The 17,112-nt window shown below is 40.8% G+C and overlaps 1 protein-coding gene across 2 annotated transcripts in view; it reads left to right on the forward strand.

Annotated features, from left to right (window-relative positions):
- The window catches only part of CFAP91 (cilia and flagella associated protein 91), a 94,121-nt gene that overhangs the window by 66,065 nt on the left and 10,944 nt on the right, over positions 1 to 17,112 (forward strand). For both annotated transcript variants that reach the window (XM_055568294.1, XM_055568295.1), the window contains 5 exons: positions 1,597 to 1,668; positions 2,854 to 3,000; positions 5,029 to 5,250; positions 8,753 to 8,901; positions 9,456 to 9,547. In XM_055568294.1, the coding sequence (XP_055424269.1) occupies positions 1,597 to 1,668; positions 2,854 to 3,000; positions 5,029 to 5,250; positions 8,753 to 8,901; positions 9,456 to 9,547 (682 nt within the window). The remainder of the gene's footprint in view (positions 1 to 1,596; positions 1,669 to 2,853; positions 3,001 to 5,028; positions 5,251 to 8,752; positions 8,902 to 9,455; positions 9,548 to 17,112) is intronic.

Raw genomic sequence — 17,112 nt, forward strand, 5'->3', positions numbered from 1 at the left:
AAGAAACTGCTGGAGATGCCACAAATTTGCAAATTTATTATGTATGGTCAAAGCTATGGCTTTTCTAGTAGTCATGTACGGATGTGAAAATTAAACCATAAAGAAGGTTGAACACTGAAGAATTGATGCTTTTGCATTATGGTGCTGGAAAAGACTCTTGAGAGTCCCTTGGACTGCACAGAGATCAAACCTGTCTGTCCTAAAGGAAATAAACTCTGAATATTCATTGGAAGGACTGATGCTAAAGTTAAAACTCCAATACTTTGGCCACCTGATGCAAAGAGCGAAGTCATTGGGAAAGACCCTGATGTGGGAAAGATTGAAGCCAAAAGGAGAAGGGGGCAGCAAAGGATGAGATAGTTAGATAGCATCACCAACTCATTGGACATGAGTTTGAGCAAACTCTGGGAGATGGTGAAGGACAGGAGCCTGGCATTCTGCAGTCCATGGGGTCACAAAGAGTTGACACAACTTAGCAACTGAACAACAACAACATACTTTACAGAGAGAACTATAACTCCCTGGTATACCAGGATGTTGCTCTCAGGAGGTCAGCTTGTTCTCTCCCAACACAGGGAAGTTCTCACACAAAGCCAAACTGCATATAAGGTTGTACTTTGGGAGATCTCACTAGCACCTCCAATGGCTCTGAGATCTCTGGAGGGGTGGGAATGCTCCTGCTGACTGGCCACAATGCACTTCTGGGCAGCATCCTCTTTTCTAGACTTTGTGCTGACCACTGCCTGTGGTTAACATGTCTTTCACAAGTGTTAATGCCATTGATTCCACTATTGATGTCTTTTGCATTCAGAGGGGCTTTAATTAAATTTGTAGACTCTGCTCTTTTTGCTTTTACACATACTTATTTAAGGTGATTTTTGTAGATTGCTGATTTTGTCCATTATATTCTGATTTTACCAGTTTAACTAAATTCTTGTGAAAAGCACCTCATTTTTGACTCCAGTATACCCCATCTGCATTCTTTGCCTCATTTTCATGCTCAATCACTAAGTTGTGTCTGACCTTTGCAACCCCATGGACTGTAGCCTGCCAGGCTCCTCTGTCCATGGGATTTCCCTGACAAGAATACTGGAGAGGCTTGCCATTTCCTTCTCCAGGGGATCTTCCCAACCCAGAGATCAAACCCTTGTCTCCTGCATCTCCTGCATTGACAGGTAGATTCTTTACCACTGACCCACCAGGGAAGCCTGTATTCTTTGTTTATTAAACATGAAAAAAAAAACTATTGCAAAAGGGATGTTATTAGCAATACCTATTGCTTCAAGAAAGATATTGTTGGAAAGGAATATAGAAAAAATGAAAATGGCTTAATTTGTAAGGATAGCACGACAGTGGGTGAATTTTTTGCTTTTGATATAGTTTACCAGTGATATCTCATCATGAAAAATATGATGAATTTTGACAATACTTTAATGTCATGTTTAAAGTCCTATATGTTCAAAGAAGGATGATTTTTTGTTTCTCTTTAAATCCTTCTGGTGTCTAGCTTTTTTGCTAGATATAAATCTTCAAAAAAGTGTTTGATGGCAACTGCTGCAGTTCTCAAGCTGCTTCGTTCTCTCTTTGTTTTTTTAGGAAGAAGAAGATATAGAAATGGCTGTGATCTACCTTCAAAAGTTGCTCCGGGGCAGAGTTGTTCAAAACATGGTGTGTAGGGTGGACCCCTGGCCCCGTTCTTCTCCTTTGAGACTAGATTCAGAGAGTGCACCTGTGCTTGTTTCCTTGGGGTGAATTGCCTTCCACAGCCTGCTGTCCTGTGGAACTATGCTATTGAGTTACCTACTCCTTCCCTTTTACTGCCATAGCTGGCCCAAGTGAGTGGCACAGTATCAAGGAAAGAAAAGAGCTGCCTGCTGTTTCGTGTGTGTAACCAAGGCAGTGTGAAGCTAATGTCTTCCATGGAATTGCTGAATCCAGCAGTTTTCATACATGAGTTTTGACTATTAAGCATCACAAACCAAGTGGATTCTCTAATTTTCCACAGTCATAATAATCTGAGTTTGCATATTAGCTAGCAATGCATGAATAATAAATGAAATAGCTAAGTAAATAAATAACTATAGGTTTGAACTCTTACTGTATGCTCACTTATATAGTCTTTGATTTACATATATCAGCATATTTTTTTCTATCAGTTACCCATTTTACAGGTGAGTAATACGAGCCTGAGTGGGATTATGTTAACTGCCAGCAAATTCAGCTCTGGTCTTCCTGACCGTAAAGCCTTAGTCAGATCATTGTACTTCTTAAGCTTAAAAAGGGACTGATGTAAAGCCTCAGCTAAAACATTTTTTCTTCCCCAGACAGCTATAACTCTTAAGAGACTCAGTTATGGTGAGTCAGTCCAGGGAGGCTGGATGAGCGTCTTGTGTTCAGCGCTATTCCCCATCCTCCTGCCAGTATTTCCGCAGGAGAAACGCCACAGTGACGTTCAGACAGCAGGTCGTGTATTCCAGACCAGGAGCAGATCTCTCAGAAAAGAAAAATGACAATGAAAAATAGCACCCCCAGGCTTCTTAGGGGAAGAGCCAGGAAATGAAGGGAAGGTTCCAGTTTCTTAACATGACCCTAGAGTTGTCACCTTGTCGTTGAGAGGCATTTTAAGAAATTCAGTCAACGGTTAACGGGTAGCTGAGTTCCTTGTCGGCCTGAACAGCTGGAGGAGCAGAAAACAGGGCTGACGCCCAGCTCGGTGCATACACCTGGTCCGTGGCCCTGAATGGCGGAGCAGAACCCGCGGTTCATGAGCGCCTCGCCAGTCCCTGCCTGCAAGGCCTCGCGCCTGCACTGGCAATGCTGATTTGCGGGTCTCTCTGATTTGATTTGATACAGATGTTTGAAGGGAAAGAGAAGCGACTGGAGTTGATCCAGGAGCTGCGCACCAGCCACGCACTGCAGGAAGATGACAGGCTGGTGAAGAAAGCCGAGAAGCAGGTGACCCTGGCCCTGCAGCGGCAGAGGAACTTGCACGAGCACAAGGTTCTTTCCTCTCCTTTCTTGTCCCATTTTCACCTGTGATTTTTATTATTGTGCAAACAACAGTATAGTAACAACAGATGAAGTGATGTAAAAGAAACACCCCCCACAAGCCCAGCATTTTCACCAGTGGCACTACAGTCCACAATTTGAATGGACTGTATCCTCTCTGAGTTGAATATGCTTTTTTTTTTTAATTTGCAAAAAAGGAAAGAAAAAAAAGCTTCACTATTTCAAAAGGTTTTCTTTTCCATTTTTTCTTAAATATTTGGTGACTCTATTATATTTCAGTGGAAGCTAAGTAGAATGAATAAATACTGAAAGCAGTAAGAAAAAGTGAGAAATGAGATTTTAAATACTGTCCACACTCATGTATGAGTTTGGAGCTGTACATAGCTCGTGCTCCTTAAACTGCACATTAAATATGTTAATATGTTATTCTGTGACTTTCATCGGGTCCTCTGAGCTCTGTGTGACTGACAATAGCTGGTGATTGCAGGTCTAACCCAACAACTGTAAATGTGTTTCCTGCTTTCTGCTGGTATTTGTGTGTATATACACAGTATTTAACGTTGACTAAAGTGGAGGTATACTTTTACTGTCTATCCCACTTATCTGTAAATCAATGTGAAAAGAATCAATTTGCAAAGTGTTGTAAGAAAGTAGACGTACAGCAAAGTTAATATTACCCACCTTTAGCGACACACACAGCTCTCGTGCTGTGAACTGGGCACAAATGGTCAGCAGCTCTGAAGCGAGCACCCCGTGCTCCCTTCACGCGGCAGCAGGGTTGGGAGTGCTTGCTGAGTGACAGGGGCTGGTTTGGGGGAGGGAGGAAGAAAGCCACAGATGGTGAGACCCAGCCAAGGGACCAGAGAAGGAAGAGGAGAATGTAGTCACTGGAGTCTCTGAATCTGGGGGCCCTGGACATGATGGATACGAGCTGCACATCTGTTCAGAGAGAGAGCAGAATGCTCAGGCAGTGGAATGCCCAGGACCTGGATGCAAGAACGCCCGCTTCGGCCCCTTCAAGGTTTCTGATTATAGACTTGAGCGGCTACAGCTAAGACAATCCAGAGTTTTTAATTCATCTGTCCCATTTAGTGGATAAATACTTAACTGATAGACATGACGACAGCTAAAAGCTAAGGGAGGAATTAATGGGAAGAGCTGTCACATAGCCACAGACTCGCCCTGTTTACCTTCGGCTGCTCCTGGCTGCACCCGTGGGATGCAGGCATCTGGGGCAGTGGGCGTCTTGCGTACCTATGGCAGTGCTGATCCTCCCATTTTCTCCCTCTCTTATATCAAGGGGAATCGTCAGTGTGACAGCAGCAAGTGTCTGGGAGAAGAGCCTTTCCCCCTTACCACTGAGGCTAGGAGCAGGAACACAGTACAGACTTCTTAAACACTTTTATTCTCATTGTGCCAAAGCCAGGACAGAGGGATCCATAAATAAACACTGTGGCTTATTCCTGGCCAGGAACTCTGGGCCCCTATCTACCTCAGTGACTACATAGACATGTAGGCTTATTTCCTACTCTGTTTCAAAGGCAGTTCTTAATGAATTTGAAGTTACTTAAATCAATAAAAAGTACCAAGGTTTTCTACTTTCATGTTACTGAAAAGCTTGAAAATTCCCCAAACTTGGTGTTAAAGGACCAAGCATTGAAAAATTAAAAGGTATCACGAGTGAATTTCTAGGAGATTCTATTTTTTTGAACTCCAGTATTATCTTTTAATCAAAACCTTGACATTTGCCTTCATGTCCGGGGAGACATAAGCACTTTACCTTCTGGATAAAATTGAAAGGAAAAAAAATTGTGTGGATGCTAACTAATGTTTTGCTAAACTATCATCCATCGTTGAACAATCTGCTTTCTCAAGTCTACGTTTGTATCATAAGTTTTCCTAGTAAAACCGTTGCGTCCTGAAAGGGAAGTGACTGTCAAGGGTAATCCAGCATCCCTCCTGATGAATCACACTTCTTAGTGGAATCTGTATCCTCATAATCATATTATTATTTTTAAGGTGTCTCTGGTTGAAAACCATTTGGCTGGACTGGAAGGAAGGGTGCTGGCAGACATGTTCGACTTCCTGTCCAAAGAGCTGGTGAGACTGCAGGAGGAGAGGCGGGTCCACGCCCTGGCCATGCTGGCCGAGCGGCAGCGCCGGATGCGCGAAGCTGAAGAGAGTGGCCGGCGCCAGGTGGAGCAGAGGCGCCTGCAGGAGGAGGACCAGATATTTAAGGAGGCAAGTGGGGACGTCCTAAGGAAGCTGTTTGTAAGGAGCCAAGTCAAACCCAAGGAACCTCAAGATAGGAGATGGCTTTCATTTTTTAATTGTCTTCAACAGATAATGTATTGGTTCCTAGGATATGCCCAGCAGTATGTAAAGGCATTGTGGGGGTACTCTGGAGGGAAATACCAGGCATGGCCCCTTCTCTCCTGGAGCTTAAATCCTATATAACATGCAAATAAGGGTAGAATAAGAAAATGTGGTGTTTCATGAGGGAAACAAATGGGGCCCAGTGACACATTTTTACAGAGGTTATTGGGGGTACTTATTGTATGAACAGGTTGGAGGGAGGACAGGGTAGAAATAAGGGACCTGAAAGGAGGCTGATGTGTTAGGCCAGAGTGAGAAATAGGATGAAGTCAAGTATAAAGTCCAGTTTCCGGTGTCAGTGAGTAGGGAGATGACGGTTGTTTTCCGAGGCAGGAAAGCTGAGGGCGGAATAGGTTTGGGGCCGGGGTGGAATCAGGAGTTTGATTTACATTAGTTTGAGACATCTTGGTAGAGGTGTCATCTCAGCAAATGAATATATAAGATGGAATTTAGAAGAGATTTTTTTGACTAAAGATACAAGCGTGGGAGTTAGGAATGCCAGGCTGGTAAATTAGAATTCTGACCAAGACCCAGCGGATGTGAAATTCCAGACTGACCCAGATGCAAACTCAGAGGAAATTTGAGGAACCAATAATATCTCAAAGCACTCTTGCCCTCATCAAGAATGCAAAAGCTCAAGTGATAAAATTGGAGGGGATTTATGAGGAAGATTTCTTTAAAGGGAGCTGTGCTGTGATTAATACCTCCCCCCCGCCACCTAGAGTTTGGGGAGCGTATGTCCCCTTTCTTGGGGAGCTTGATGTGTGTTCTTTCAGTTAGGGTGTCTGACCCCCAGGAATGCAGAGGTGGAAGCTGGGCAGGCTGAGGGCTTTGAGCACAGAAGAGGCTGCGTGGGCGGCCAGCACACCCAGAATATGTCAAAGCAAAGACTGTGTGAGTCTCCCTTGGGCCAGATGGGAAAGATGGAAAGTGCCAACCTTTTTTAAAAAGTGCCAATTTAAAAAAACAAAGAATTCCTGTCCAGGAGGCTATCTGAATTGTAAATATGGATACTTTTGAGCTCCTTGGGTAAGAAAAAATAATGCTATGTCAACTTGAGGTTTTCTTATTTGATCTGTGATTTTAAGGATTTACCCAATTCCCAGGGAATTAGGATTGATTCGTAAATAGTATTTCCTGTTTTTTTAAATTAAAAAATTGATTAAAATTAAAGATTTTCCATCTTCTATACAGCTTAAAAACTTGCAGGTTGTATATTGTCAAGTTCAGCTTTTTAATTGGAGTGGAGGATCATCTCTGGTGTCAAACAGCCTATAATAATAATTTGTATTCTAGTTTCCTGTCATCCTAACAGCTTTTGTTTAAATAGAATTACTGAGATTTAGCAATTTTTAGCAAATGAGAACTTACTGTCCCCTACTGAAATCACTAAGGAAAAACCAACTGGGATGGGAAAGAACCAGTTGGGAGTGAGAATAAAAGGAGAGAGACAAAGGAACCGCTATACTCAGAAATATGGAAAGGAAGATACTGGTGAAAGACTTCTAGGAAGGTGTCTTCTAGATGGGAACAGCCCCAGGAAATGTCAGCACGTCTGGGAGGGGCATGAAAGGGTTAAAATGACCCTTCTGGCCTGATTTAAGGATCATTTATGTAAAGAATGTATCCATCTAGGGATGCCCCCATGCATCATTTAAATTTCCTATCTTCCATCTTATGATCCTTTTATAGATAAGTATGCTTGCATGCACATAAATATACCACAACCCAGAAATGTACACATAGTAAATTTCCAGAAAAATAACACATATTGAGAAACATAGTCATAGACTCATATTTAAACTCATATACACTTCATGTGCATACATGAAGACACATTCACAAACAACCCCATGAGCACATCATAACCCCATGAGCACAGTATTAGCAAAGATGTGGAGGAGCACATAGACACACATATAGCCACCCGAATGTTTCCTTTGCTCACTTATGCACATACAAGCACAAATGTGTCCACACACATACACATTTATAAAGATGTATGTAAACACACAAGTACATACATTGTTAGAAGTAGACCACATTAAACTTCCCGCTTCTGAACCAGACTCAGCTGTCTAATTGCTCTGTTCTAGGTGTGACTTGTCTCTTGAATAAGATCGTGGTCTCCATGGTAGCAGGCATGTTGTATATCCCTTTGCCTTCTGCAGCACCAGCGTAGCCCTCTGTACATAATAGGCAGTGAGAAAATATATGTTGGTTGGTTGGCTGATACCATATTAAACTATGGTCCCTGGGTCTCTCCCATAAGGGAGGCACAGGGATTCAAGGATATGGACTTGGTATTTCACAGGTAGATACACAGTAAACATTTCATATTCAGAGTCCTGCTGCAGCACCAGTCAAGAAACAGGTACTAAGTTGTTACTGAGTCCCAAGTATTATCTCAGATATAAAGAAATATTTAGACATTAAATAGAAAGTACTCTTATCCCCCAAAGCTCAAAATCTATTGAGACTACATAGAGAACAAAGTATGACACCCTTGATGTTTGTGATACTTCCTGTGTATCTACCTATCAAACAGGCAAAACTAAATTGTATTTATGACTGAAATCTTGAGCAAAACTCTAAAGAAAATGAAGTCTACCATAAACTTATGAGAATGGAAAGGAGCTGTGGTCAGATGGAACCACTGTGACCTCTGGGATACTACCAGTGGCTTGACCAGAATTCATTACACTGTACATTTATGTGCTCTGCACTTTTCTAAATGTATATTCTATTTCACAATTTCAGAAAGCTTTAAAAAGAAGCAGTCCAGGACTGATATGATAGTGTAAAAAAATTCACCAGAGACCCAGAATCCTTCTAGATTTCTGCTTTTCTGACCCTCACGGCAGTTTAATATGACTGGTGCCTCCTGCATTTTGTCCCCATGAAATGAGAAATGAGAGAAAAAAATAAGCTAGGTCTTTCCCTTTAAGAATCCCTTAAGAGGAAGGAGAGAGAGGATGTTGTGTAAGTCTTAGTCTCTGCCACAGTTGGGTAGCTTGACCAAGCCACACTGCTCGTAAGAACAAAGTCAGGACCTAAAACAGAGTTCCTCAGTCAAGCCTGTGATCTTTTTGCAGTGTTTTGTATTGCCCACCCCAAATTGAGACCCATAATTCTAAAATGAGCCAAATATGTAGGGTCTGCCCAGAATGGGTAGATATAGGTGAATTAGAAATGGACTACAGTTTTGTTTTGTTTTTTTAAAGGAATGTACAGTGCAGGGACTATTGACTTGATAAATGAAATAGACATGCTAAAAATGTCGGCCAATGTTTGTGCATTTTTCTTGTCTTGTTTATGGTAGTGGCATTCCTTTTCTGAGTAGCTGGAGTATTTGGGGCTTTTGCAGGTGATTAAAGTTCACCAAAGCACCGTAACTTCCTATCTGGAGGACGTAATACTGAACACTGAAGAGAATACTGCAGAAGAACAAGCCAGGGCGGAAATAGAGAAGATGGCTGAGGAAATCAATGACATTGCTTATGAAATGGAAAGCCGGTGTGTACCAAGGGGACAGGTGGTGGGATGGACAGCCCCTTTGCTGTTACTCATGTGTGTTTTTCAAGAGCCTAAGATTTCACCACCAAGGAGAAACAAATAACTAACTCATGCTTCAGTATGCTTTAACGGCAGCCAGCAGACCTGTACTTTTGTATGGCAGGAGCCACACATTGGGAATAGAATTTTCAGTTATCCTCTGCAGTCTGGATCACTTTCATATTTCTTACTTTTAGAATATCACAAAGCTTGAAAGAAATGTGAGTATGTCCAATTTTACTTGGACATCACCCCAAGATTTTTGGCTTCCATGTATAAATTATGTCTCTTAACACTCATTTCCTGGGAGGCAGGGGAAGTAAAGGACAAATTTGGGTTTTCCATGGAGTTAAGGAAACTCACCAGGAATGCGCTATTTCAGATCACTCAAGGGAAAGGCAGTCGTAGGATCTGAGCAGTGGAGCTCCTTACACACATGAGGAGGATCCAAGTGTAAATCGGCAGTTCAAGCAAGGCAGCAAAGGAAGCACTTTTAATATGTTCTTATTTTTTAGTCGGACTCAGCTTCAGTCAGAGGAGATCGTGGCCGAGTTGGTTTACAGTTTCCTAATCCCAGAGGTGCAAAAGGATTTTGTCAAAGAAAAGGGTAAGCCAACATAAATGTTTCACTCGATAATCTTTTTGAAGATATAAGCTATTTTCAATATTCCAGGGATTTAAAACTGAGCAGAGGTATGGGGGAAATTCTGAAGAGGAATCAGAGTTATCTTCAAAGTTTGTCAAGTTCTCGTGATGCTGTCCAATGGCAAAATATAATCTCCTCCAGTATGGATGTGTGCAGTTCTAAGTTTAATGAAGCATTAAATTCCAAACCTTCTTTAAGATGCAGGTCTCAAGTTCTCAGAAGAGGTGTATTTTGGGGTTTTTGTTTTTGATTGAAATAGTTGATTTACAATGTTATGTTAGTTTCAGGTAAACAGCAAAATGATTGTTATTTATATATGTATATACTCATACACATATCTTCTGATTCTTTTCCACTATAGGTTAACAAGATATTGAATATAGTTCCCTGTGCTATACAGCGAATCCTTGTTTATTTTATATATACTTGTGTGTATATGTTAATTCCATATTCCTAATTTATCCCTCCCCCATCTCATTCCTCTTCAGTAACCATCAGCTTGTGTTTTGTGATTTGATTTTTTCAACGTGAAACAAATGTTGAGAGTTTGCAGGGTTTTCCAACTGTGTCCGCCTTTTGGAGGCAGGGCACGTGCAAGTCAGGTGCTGAAAGCAGGAAGCCTGACAGACCTAACGCTATTCTGCAGCTCTGCTGAGTCACAGTATCTTTTGTTCCTGCCAGAGCTCATCTCAGTAGAAATAGCCTCACTTATCATTTGCCAAAAGTGGCATGTTTTTAAAGATTGCTGCTTTTATTCAATAGAGGAGGAGAAGAAAAAAAAAATGTGTTTTAAAGAAACAATGTTCTTCCAGAGCTTTCAGGGTACTAGTGATAGTCCTGAGCCCAGAGGGGGTGTGACCAGTGATCAATATTAAGTGAAATATGAGCCTGGGAGGTTTTAAGAGTTTGTAGGAGAATTCTAGACAGTTTTAAGAGAAGTGTAATATTTCAGATCACGTAACTAGGGAGTAAGGAATGGTTGAGTTCTAATGCATTAGAAGAGAACAAAGAAATACCCTGTTTTCCCATTACATGATTGTACCGTAGTTTTTCAACCAGTACCCCCAGCAGTGAGCACTTAGTTTATTCCTGTGTGTTTTCCTGTAAATAGCTGTGAACACCCTGGTCATTCGTCTGAGTGTAAACTCCTAGTAGTACAATGCTGGAAATACAGTATGTGTGTTTTACAGTTTGATAGATACCACCACACTGCCCCCACAAAAAAACTGTTCAATCCATATCCCCATCAACAGTGTATGATAGTGCCTCTACCAAAAAAACTTCAATTTTCAGATCAAATAATAAGTATTCCTGTATCACTTTTTATTATAAAAGGGACCTTATGTTTTCTAGATCCTTAAGAAAATAAGCAACTCCTTTCTCCTCCTCAATACAAAGTGAGGTCAGCCTGTTTCATATCAGTTCACCTGAAGAAGGGGAGAAATCCTGTGTTTAACAGTTACTAGTTTATGACCCCCTCCCCCGGCTTCTCCTGACTCTGAGAGGAAGGAGCTGAAGGAATCTTGATCTATAGGGATCAGTGGGAGTCATCTGTGGGCAAACTAAGCAAATCCTAACCTCTTCCCTTTATATGGACATAGCCCAAATGAAGAAAGCCATCTGGATGGGGAGTACACATTATATTTCTCTTTCCAAGTAAGGCATCCATGCATTATAAATACTCTTTACTCCAAATTAAGAACTATCACATACAGACCATTTGAGATATCTCATTATTGATTTATTTGGATGCATTAAAAAAAATTCTATTGAGGTCTATTGACTTATTAGTTTCAGCTGTACAACAATGATTTAAAATGTTTATAGATTACATTGTTTAAAGTTATTATGTATTGGCTATATTCCTTGTCTGTGCAATATATCCTTGTAGCTTATTTACTTTATACATGGTAGTTGATATCTCTTAATCCCTTATCCCTATCTTGCCCCTCCCAACTGCCCTTTCCTCACTGGTAACCACTTGTTTGTTCTCTGTATCTGAGGATCTGTTTCTGTTTTGTTGAATTCATTTGTTAGATTTTTTGAGATTCCACATGTAAGTGATAACTGCAGTATTTGTCTGTCTGATTTATTTCACGAAGCACAATACCTTCCACATCAATCCATGTTGTTGCAAATGGCAAGCTTGTTTTCTGCTTATGATTCTGTAGTATTCCATTATGTATGTGTGTAAACACACACACACCCATGTCTTTTTATCCTTTCATCTGTTGATGGACATATAAGTTGCTTCCATATCCTGTCTATTGTAAATAATGTGAGGAGCCAGCTCATTGGAAAAGACCCTGATCCTGGGAAGAACTGATGGCAGGAGGAGAAGGGGAGACAGAAGATGAGGTGGTTAAGAAGCATTCCTTCCGATGCAGTTTTTTGAAGTTTGAGAGTAGGTATTTACCTGTGAAGCCATCTGGTCCAGAGTTTTGTTTGTCGGGAATTTTTTTTTTTATTACTTATTCAATTTCAGTACTGGTACTTGCTCTTTTACACTTTCTATTTTTCCTGGTTTAGCCTTGTGAGAGTCTACGTTACTAGTAATCTGTCCATTACTTCTTGGTTCTTTATTTTATTGGTATACAGTTGTTCATATTGTTCTCTTATTTCTGTGGTGTTAGTTATAGCTTCTTTTTCATTTCCGATTTTATTTATTTGGTCCCTCTTTTTTTCTTGATGAGTTTCACAGAGGATTTATTAATTTTCTCAAAGCAAGAGCTCTTATTTTCATTGATCTTTTCTACTTTTTAAGAAGTAGGCTACATTTCAATTATTTCTTCTCTGATCTTTGACTTCTTTTCTTCTACTGACTTCTGTTAGTTGCTCAGTGTACGATCAGGTTCTTGGTTTGAGATATTTCTTTCCTGAGGTAGGCTTGTATCACTATAAACTTTCCTCTTAAGAGCTGCTTTTGCGACATCCCAGAGATTTGTATCATTGCATGTTTTACTTCATGTGTCTCCATGTATTTTTTAAATTTCTTCTTTGATTTCTTTAGTGATCCATTGGATGTTAGTGACATATTGTTTGGCCTCTGCACGTTTTTAGTATTTTCTCAGTGTTGGCTTTTAGTTTCAGAGTTGTACTTATAAAAGATGGTGAGATTTATGTTTTGTTAAATTTATTGAGACTTGTCTTGTGGCCTCAGTTCAGTTCAGTCCCTCAGTCGTGTCTGTCTCTTTGCGACCCCATGACTGCAGCACGCCAGGCCTCCCTGTCCGTCACCAATTCCCAGAGTTTACTCAAACTCATGTGCATTGAGTAAGTGATGCCATCCAACCATCTCATCCTCTGTTGTCCCCTTTCCCTCCCACCTTCAATCTTTCCCAGCACCAGGGTCTTTTCAAATAAGTCAGTTCTTTGCATCAGGTGGCCAAAGTATTGGAGTTTTAGCTTCAGCATCAGTACTTCCAATGAATATTCAGGGTTGATTTCCTTTAGGATGGACTGGTTGGATCTCCTTGCTTTCCAAGAGACTCTTAAGAGTCTTCTCCAACATCACAGTTCAAAAGCATCAATTCTTCCGTGCTCAACTTTCTTTATAGTCCAACTCTCACATCCATATGCAACTACTAGAAAAACCATAGCTTTGAATAGACAGACCTTTGTTGGCAAAGAAATGTCTCTGCTTTTTAATATGCTGTCTAGGTTGGTCATAACTTTTCTTCCAAGGAGTTAACATCTTTTAATTTCATGGCTACAGTCACCATCTACATTGATTTTGGAGCCCAAAAAAATAGTCTGTCACTGTTTCCCCATCTATTTGCCATGAAATGATGGGACCAGATGCCATGATTAAGATGGCATCTTAATCTGAATAAGATTGCATCATTATTCTGAATGCTGAGTTTTAAGCCAACTTTTACTCTCTCCTCTTTCACTTTCATCAGGAGGCTCTTTGCTGCTAAGTCACTTCAGTCGTGTCCGACTGTGTGCGACCCCATAGACAGCAGCCCACCAGGCTTCCCCATCCCTGGGATTCTCCAGGCATGAACACTGGAGTGGGTTGCCATTTCCTTCTCCAGTGCATGAAAGTGAAAAGTGAAAGTGAAGTCGCTCAGTCATGTCTGACTCTGTGCGACCCCATGGACTGCCGCCTACCAGGCTCCTCCGTCCATGGGATTTTCCAGGCAAGAGTACTGGAGTGGGGTGCCATTGCCTTCTCCAAGGAGGCTCTTTAGTTCTTTGCTTTCTGCCATAAGGGTGGTGTCATCTGTATATATGAGGTTATTGATATTTCTCCTGGTAATCTGGATTCCAGCTTGTGCTTCATCCAGCCCAGCGTTTCTCATGATGTACTCTGCATATAAATTAAATAAACAGGGTGACAATATACAGCCTTGACATCCTCCTTTCCTGATTTGGAACCAATCTGTTGTTCCATGTCCAGTTCTAACTGTTGCTTCCTGACCTGCATACAGATTTCTCAAGAGGCAGGTCAGGTGGTCTGGTATTCCCATCTTTTGAGGAATTTTCCACAGTTTGTTGTGATCCACACAGTCAAAGGCTTTGGCATAGTCAGTAAAGCAGAAATAGATGTTTTTTCCAGAACTCTGTTGTTTTTTCGATGATCCAGCACATGTTGGGAATTTGATCCCTGGTTCCTCTGCCTTTTCTAAAACCAGCTTTAACATCTGGAAGTTCATGGTTCACGTATTGCTGAAGCCTGGCTTGGAGAATTTTGAGCATGACTTTGCTAATGTGTGAGATGAGGGCAATTGTGTGGTAGTTTGAGCATTCTTTGGCATTGCCTTTCTTTGGGATTGGAATGAAAACTGACCTTTTCCAGTCCTGTGGCCACTGCTGAGTTTTCCAAATTTGCTGGCATATTGAGTGCAGCACTTTCACAGCATCATCTTTTAGGATTTTAAATAGCTCAACTGGAATTCCATCACCTCCACTAGCTTTGTTCATAGTGATGCTTCTTAAGGCCCACCTGACTTCCCAAATTCCAGGATGTCTGGCTCTAGGTGAGCAATCACACCATCATGATTATCTGGGTCATGAAGATGTTTTATATACAGTTCTCTGTATTCTTGCAACCTCTTCTTAATATCTTCTTCTTCTGTTAGGTCCGTACCATTTTTGTCCTTTATTGAGCCCATCTTTGCATGAAATGTTCCCTTGGTATGTCGAATTTTCTGGAAGAGATCTCTAGTCTTTCCCATTCTATTGTTTTCCTCTATTTCTTTGCACTGATCATTGAAGAAGGCTTTCTTATCTCTCGTTGCTATTCTTTTGGGACTCTGCATTCAAATGGATATATCTTTCCTTTTCTCCTTTGCCTTTAGCTTCTCTTCTTTTCTCAGCTATTTGTAAGGCCTCCTCAGACAACCATTTTGCTTTTTTGCATTTCTTTTTCTTGAGCATGGTCTTGATCCCTGTCTCCTGTACAATGTCACAAATCTCCATCCATAGTTCTTCAGGCACTCTATCAGTTCTAATCCCTTGAATGTATTTCTCACTTCCACTGTATAGTCGTATGGGATTTGATTTAGGTCATACCTGAATGGTCTAGTGGTTTTCCCTACTTTCTTCAATTTAAGTCTGAATTTGGCAATAGGCATCTTGTGGCCTAGCATGTAATTTATTCTGGGGAATGTTCCATGTGCACTTGGAAGGAATGTATATTCTTCTGCTTTTGGATTACATGTTCTGTATACATATCTAGTAAGTTCATCTGGTCTGGTGTGTCATTTAAGGCCAGTGTTTCCTTATTAATTATATATGTGGATGACTTGTTCATTAATGTAAGTGGGGTGTTAAAGTGCCTAGTATTGGAAACCTGGATGGAGTCAAACAAACAAAGATTAAAATGTTTTGGGGTTTTCTATAAATATGGAAATTTCTAGATGAAGAGAAGACTATTCTTGCAGGAAAGCTGTTTGTATTTCACTGCAGAGAAATTTCTGAATAATTTCATTTTTCATTGCCTGTGACAGAGGGACCCATATCCTAGGTCTTGCTATAAAATAAATTCTTTCACACACACACACGCCCTAGTAGTGTGTGTTACTGTTGACTTCTCTCTCTATGTCTGTTAATATTTTCCTTATGAATTAAAGTGCTCCTGTGTTGGGTACATATATATTTATAATTATTTCTTCTTTTTGGACTGATCCCTTGATTATTATATAATGTCCTTCTTTGGCTCTTGTAACAACCTTTGTTTTAATATTTGTTTTGTCTGATATAAGTATTTCACCCCTGCTTTTCTGTTGATTTCTTTCTGCATATAACACCTTTTTCTATCCTCTGATGTCAAGTGAATCTTTTTTTTTTTAATTTATTCTTATTTTCGACTGCACTGGGTCTTCATTGCTTTGTGTGGGCTTTTCTCTAGTTGCGACAAGGCGGCGCTACTCTGTTGCAGTGCTCAGGTCTCTCATTGCGATGGCTTCTCTTGGTGGAGCATAGGCTCTAGGCAAGCAGGCTTCAGTAGTTGCAGCATGCAGGCTCAGTAGCTGTGTGTATAGTAGCTATGTGCACAGGCTTAGTTTCTGTGAGGCATGTGAAATCTTCCCAGACCAGGGGTCAAACCCGAGTCCCCTGCACTGGCAGACAGATTCTCATCCAGTGCACTATCAGGGAGGTCACAAGTGAGTCTCTTATAGGCAGCATATATATGGTTCTTTTGTGTATACATTCAGTCACCGTGTCTTTTGATTGGAGCATTTAGTTCATTTACATTTAAAGTAATTATTGATAGGTAAGGAAGATCCCCTGGAGAGGGGAATGGCAACCCACTTCAATATTCTTTTATTTTTCTTTTTTTGAGGTTAAAAATTTTTTTAATTAATTAATTAATTAATTTTTTACTTTACAATATTGTATTGGTTTTGCCATACATCAACATGCATCCACCACGGGTGTACACGTGTTTCCCATCCTGAACCCCTTCCCACCTTCCTCCTCATACCATCCCTCTGGGTCATCTCAGTGCACCAGCCCCAAGCTTCCTGTATCCTGCATCGAACCTGGACTGGTGATTCATTTCTTATATGATATTATACATGTTTTAATGGCATTCTCCCAAATCATCCCCACCTCCCTCTCCCACAGAGTCCAAAACACTGTTCTATACATCTGTGTCTCTTTTGCTGTCTTGCATACAGGGTTGTCGTTACCATCTTTCTAAATTCCATATATATGCATTAGTATATTGTATTGGTGTTTTTCTTTCTGGCTTACTTCACTCTGTATAATAGGCTCCAATTTCATCCACCTCATTAGAACTGATTCAAATGTATTCTTTTTAATGGCTGAGTAATACTCCATTTTGTATATGTACCACAGCTTTCTTATCCATTCATTTGATGATGGACATCTAGGTTGCTTCCATGTTCTGGCAATTGTGAACAGTGCTGCGATGAACACTGGGGTACACGTGTCTCTTTCAATTCTGGTTTCCTCGGTGTGTATGCCCAGCAGTGGGATTGCTGGGTCAAAAGGCAGTTCTATTTCCAGTTTTTTAAGGAATCTCCACACTGTTCTCCATAGTGGCTGTACTAGTT

The sequence above is a fragment of the Bubalus kerabau genome, chromosome 2 (genome assembly GCF_029407905.1).
Source record: "Bubalus kerabau isolate K-KA32 ecotype Philippines breed swamp buffalo chromosome 2, PCC_UOA_SB_1v2, whole genome shotgun sequence".
In the NCBI taxonomy this organism is placed as follows: domain Eukaryota; kingdom Metazoa; phylum Chordata; class Mammalia; order Artiodactyla; family Bovidae; genus Bubalus; species Bubalus kerabau.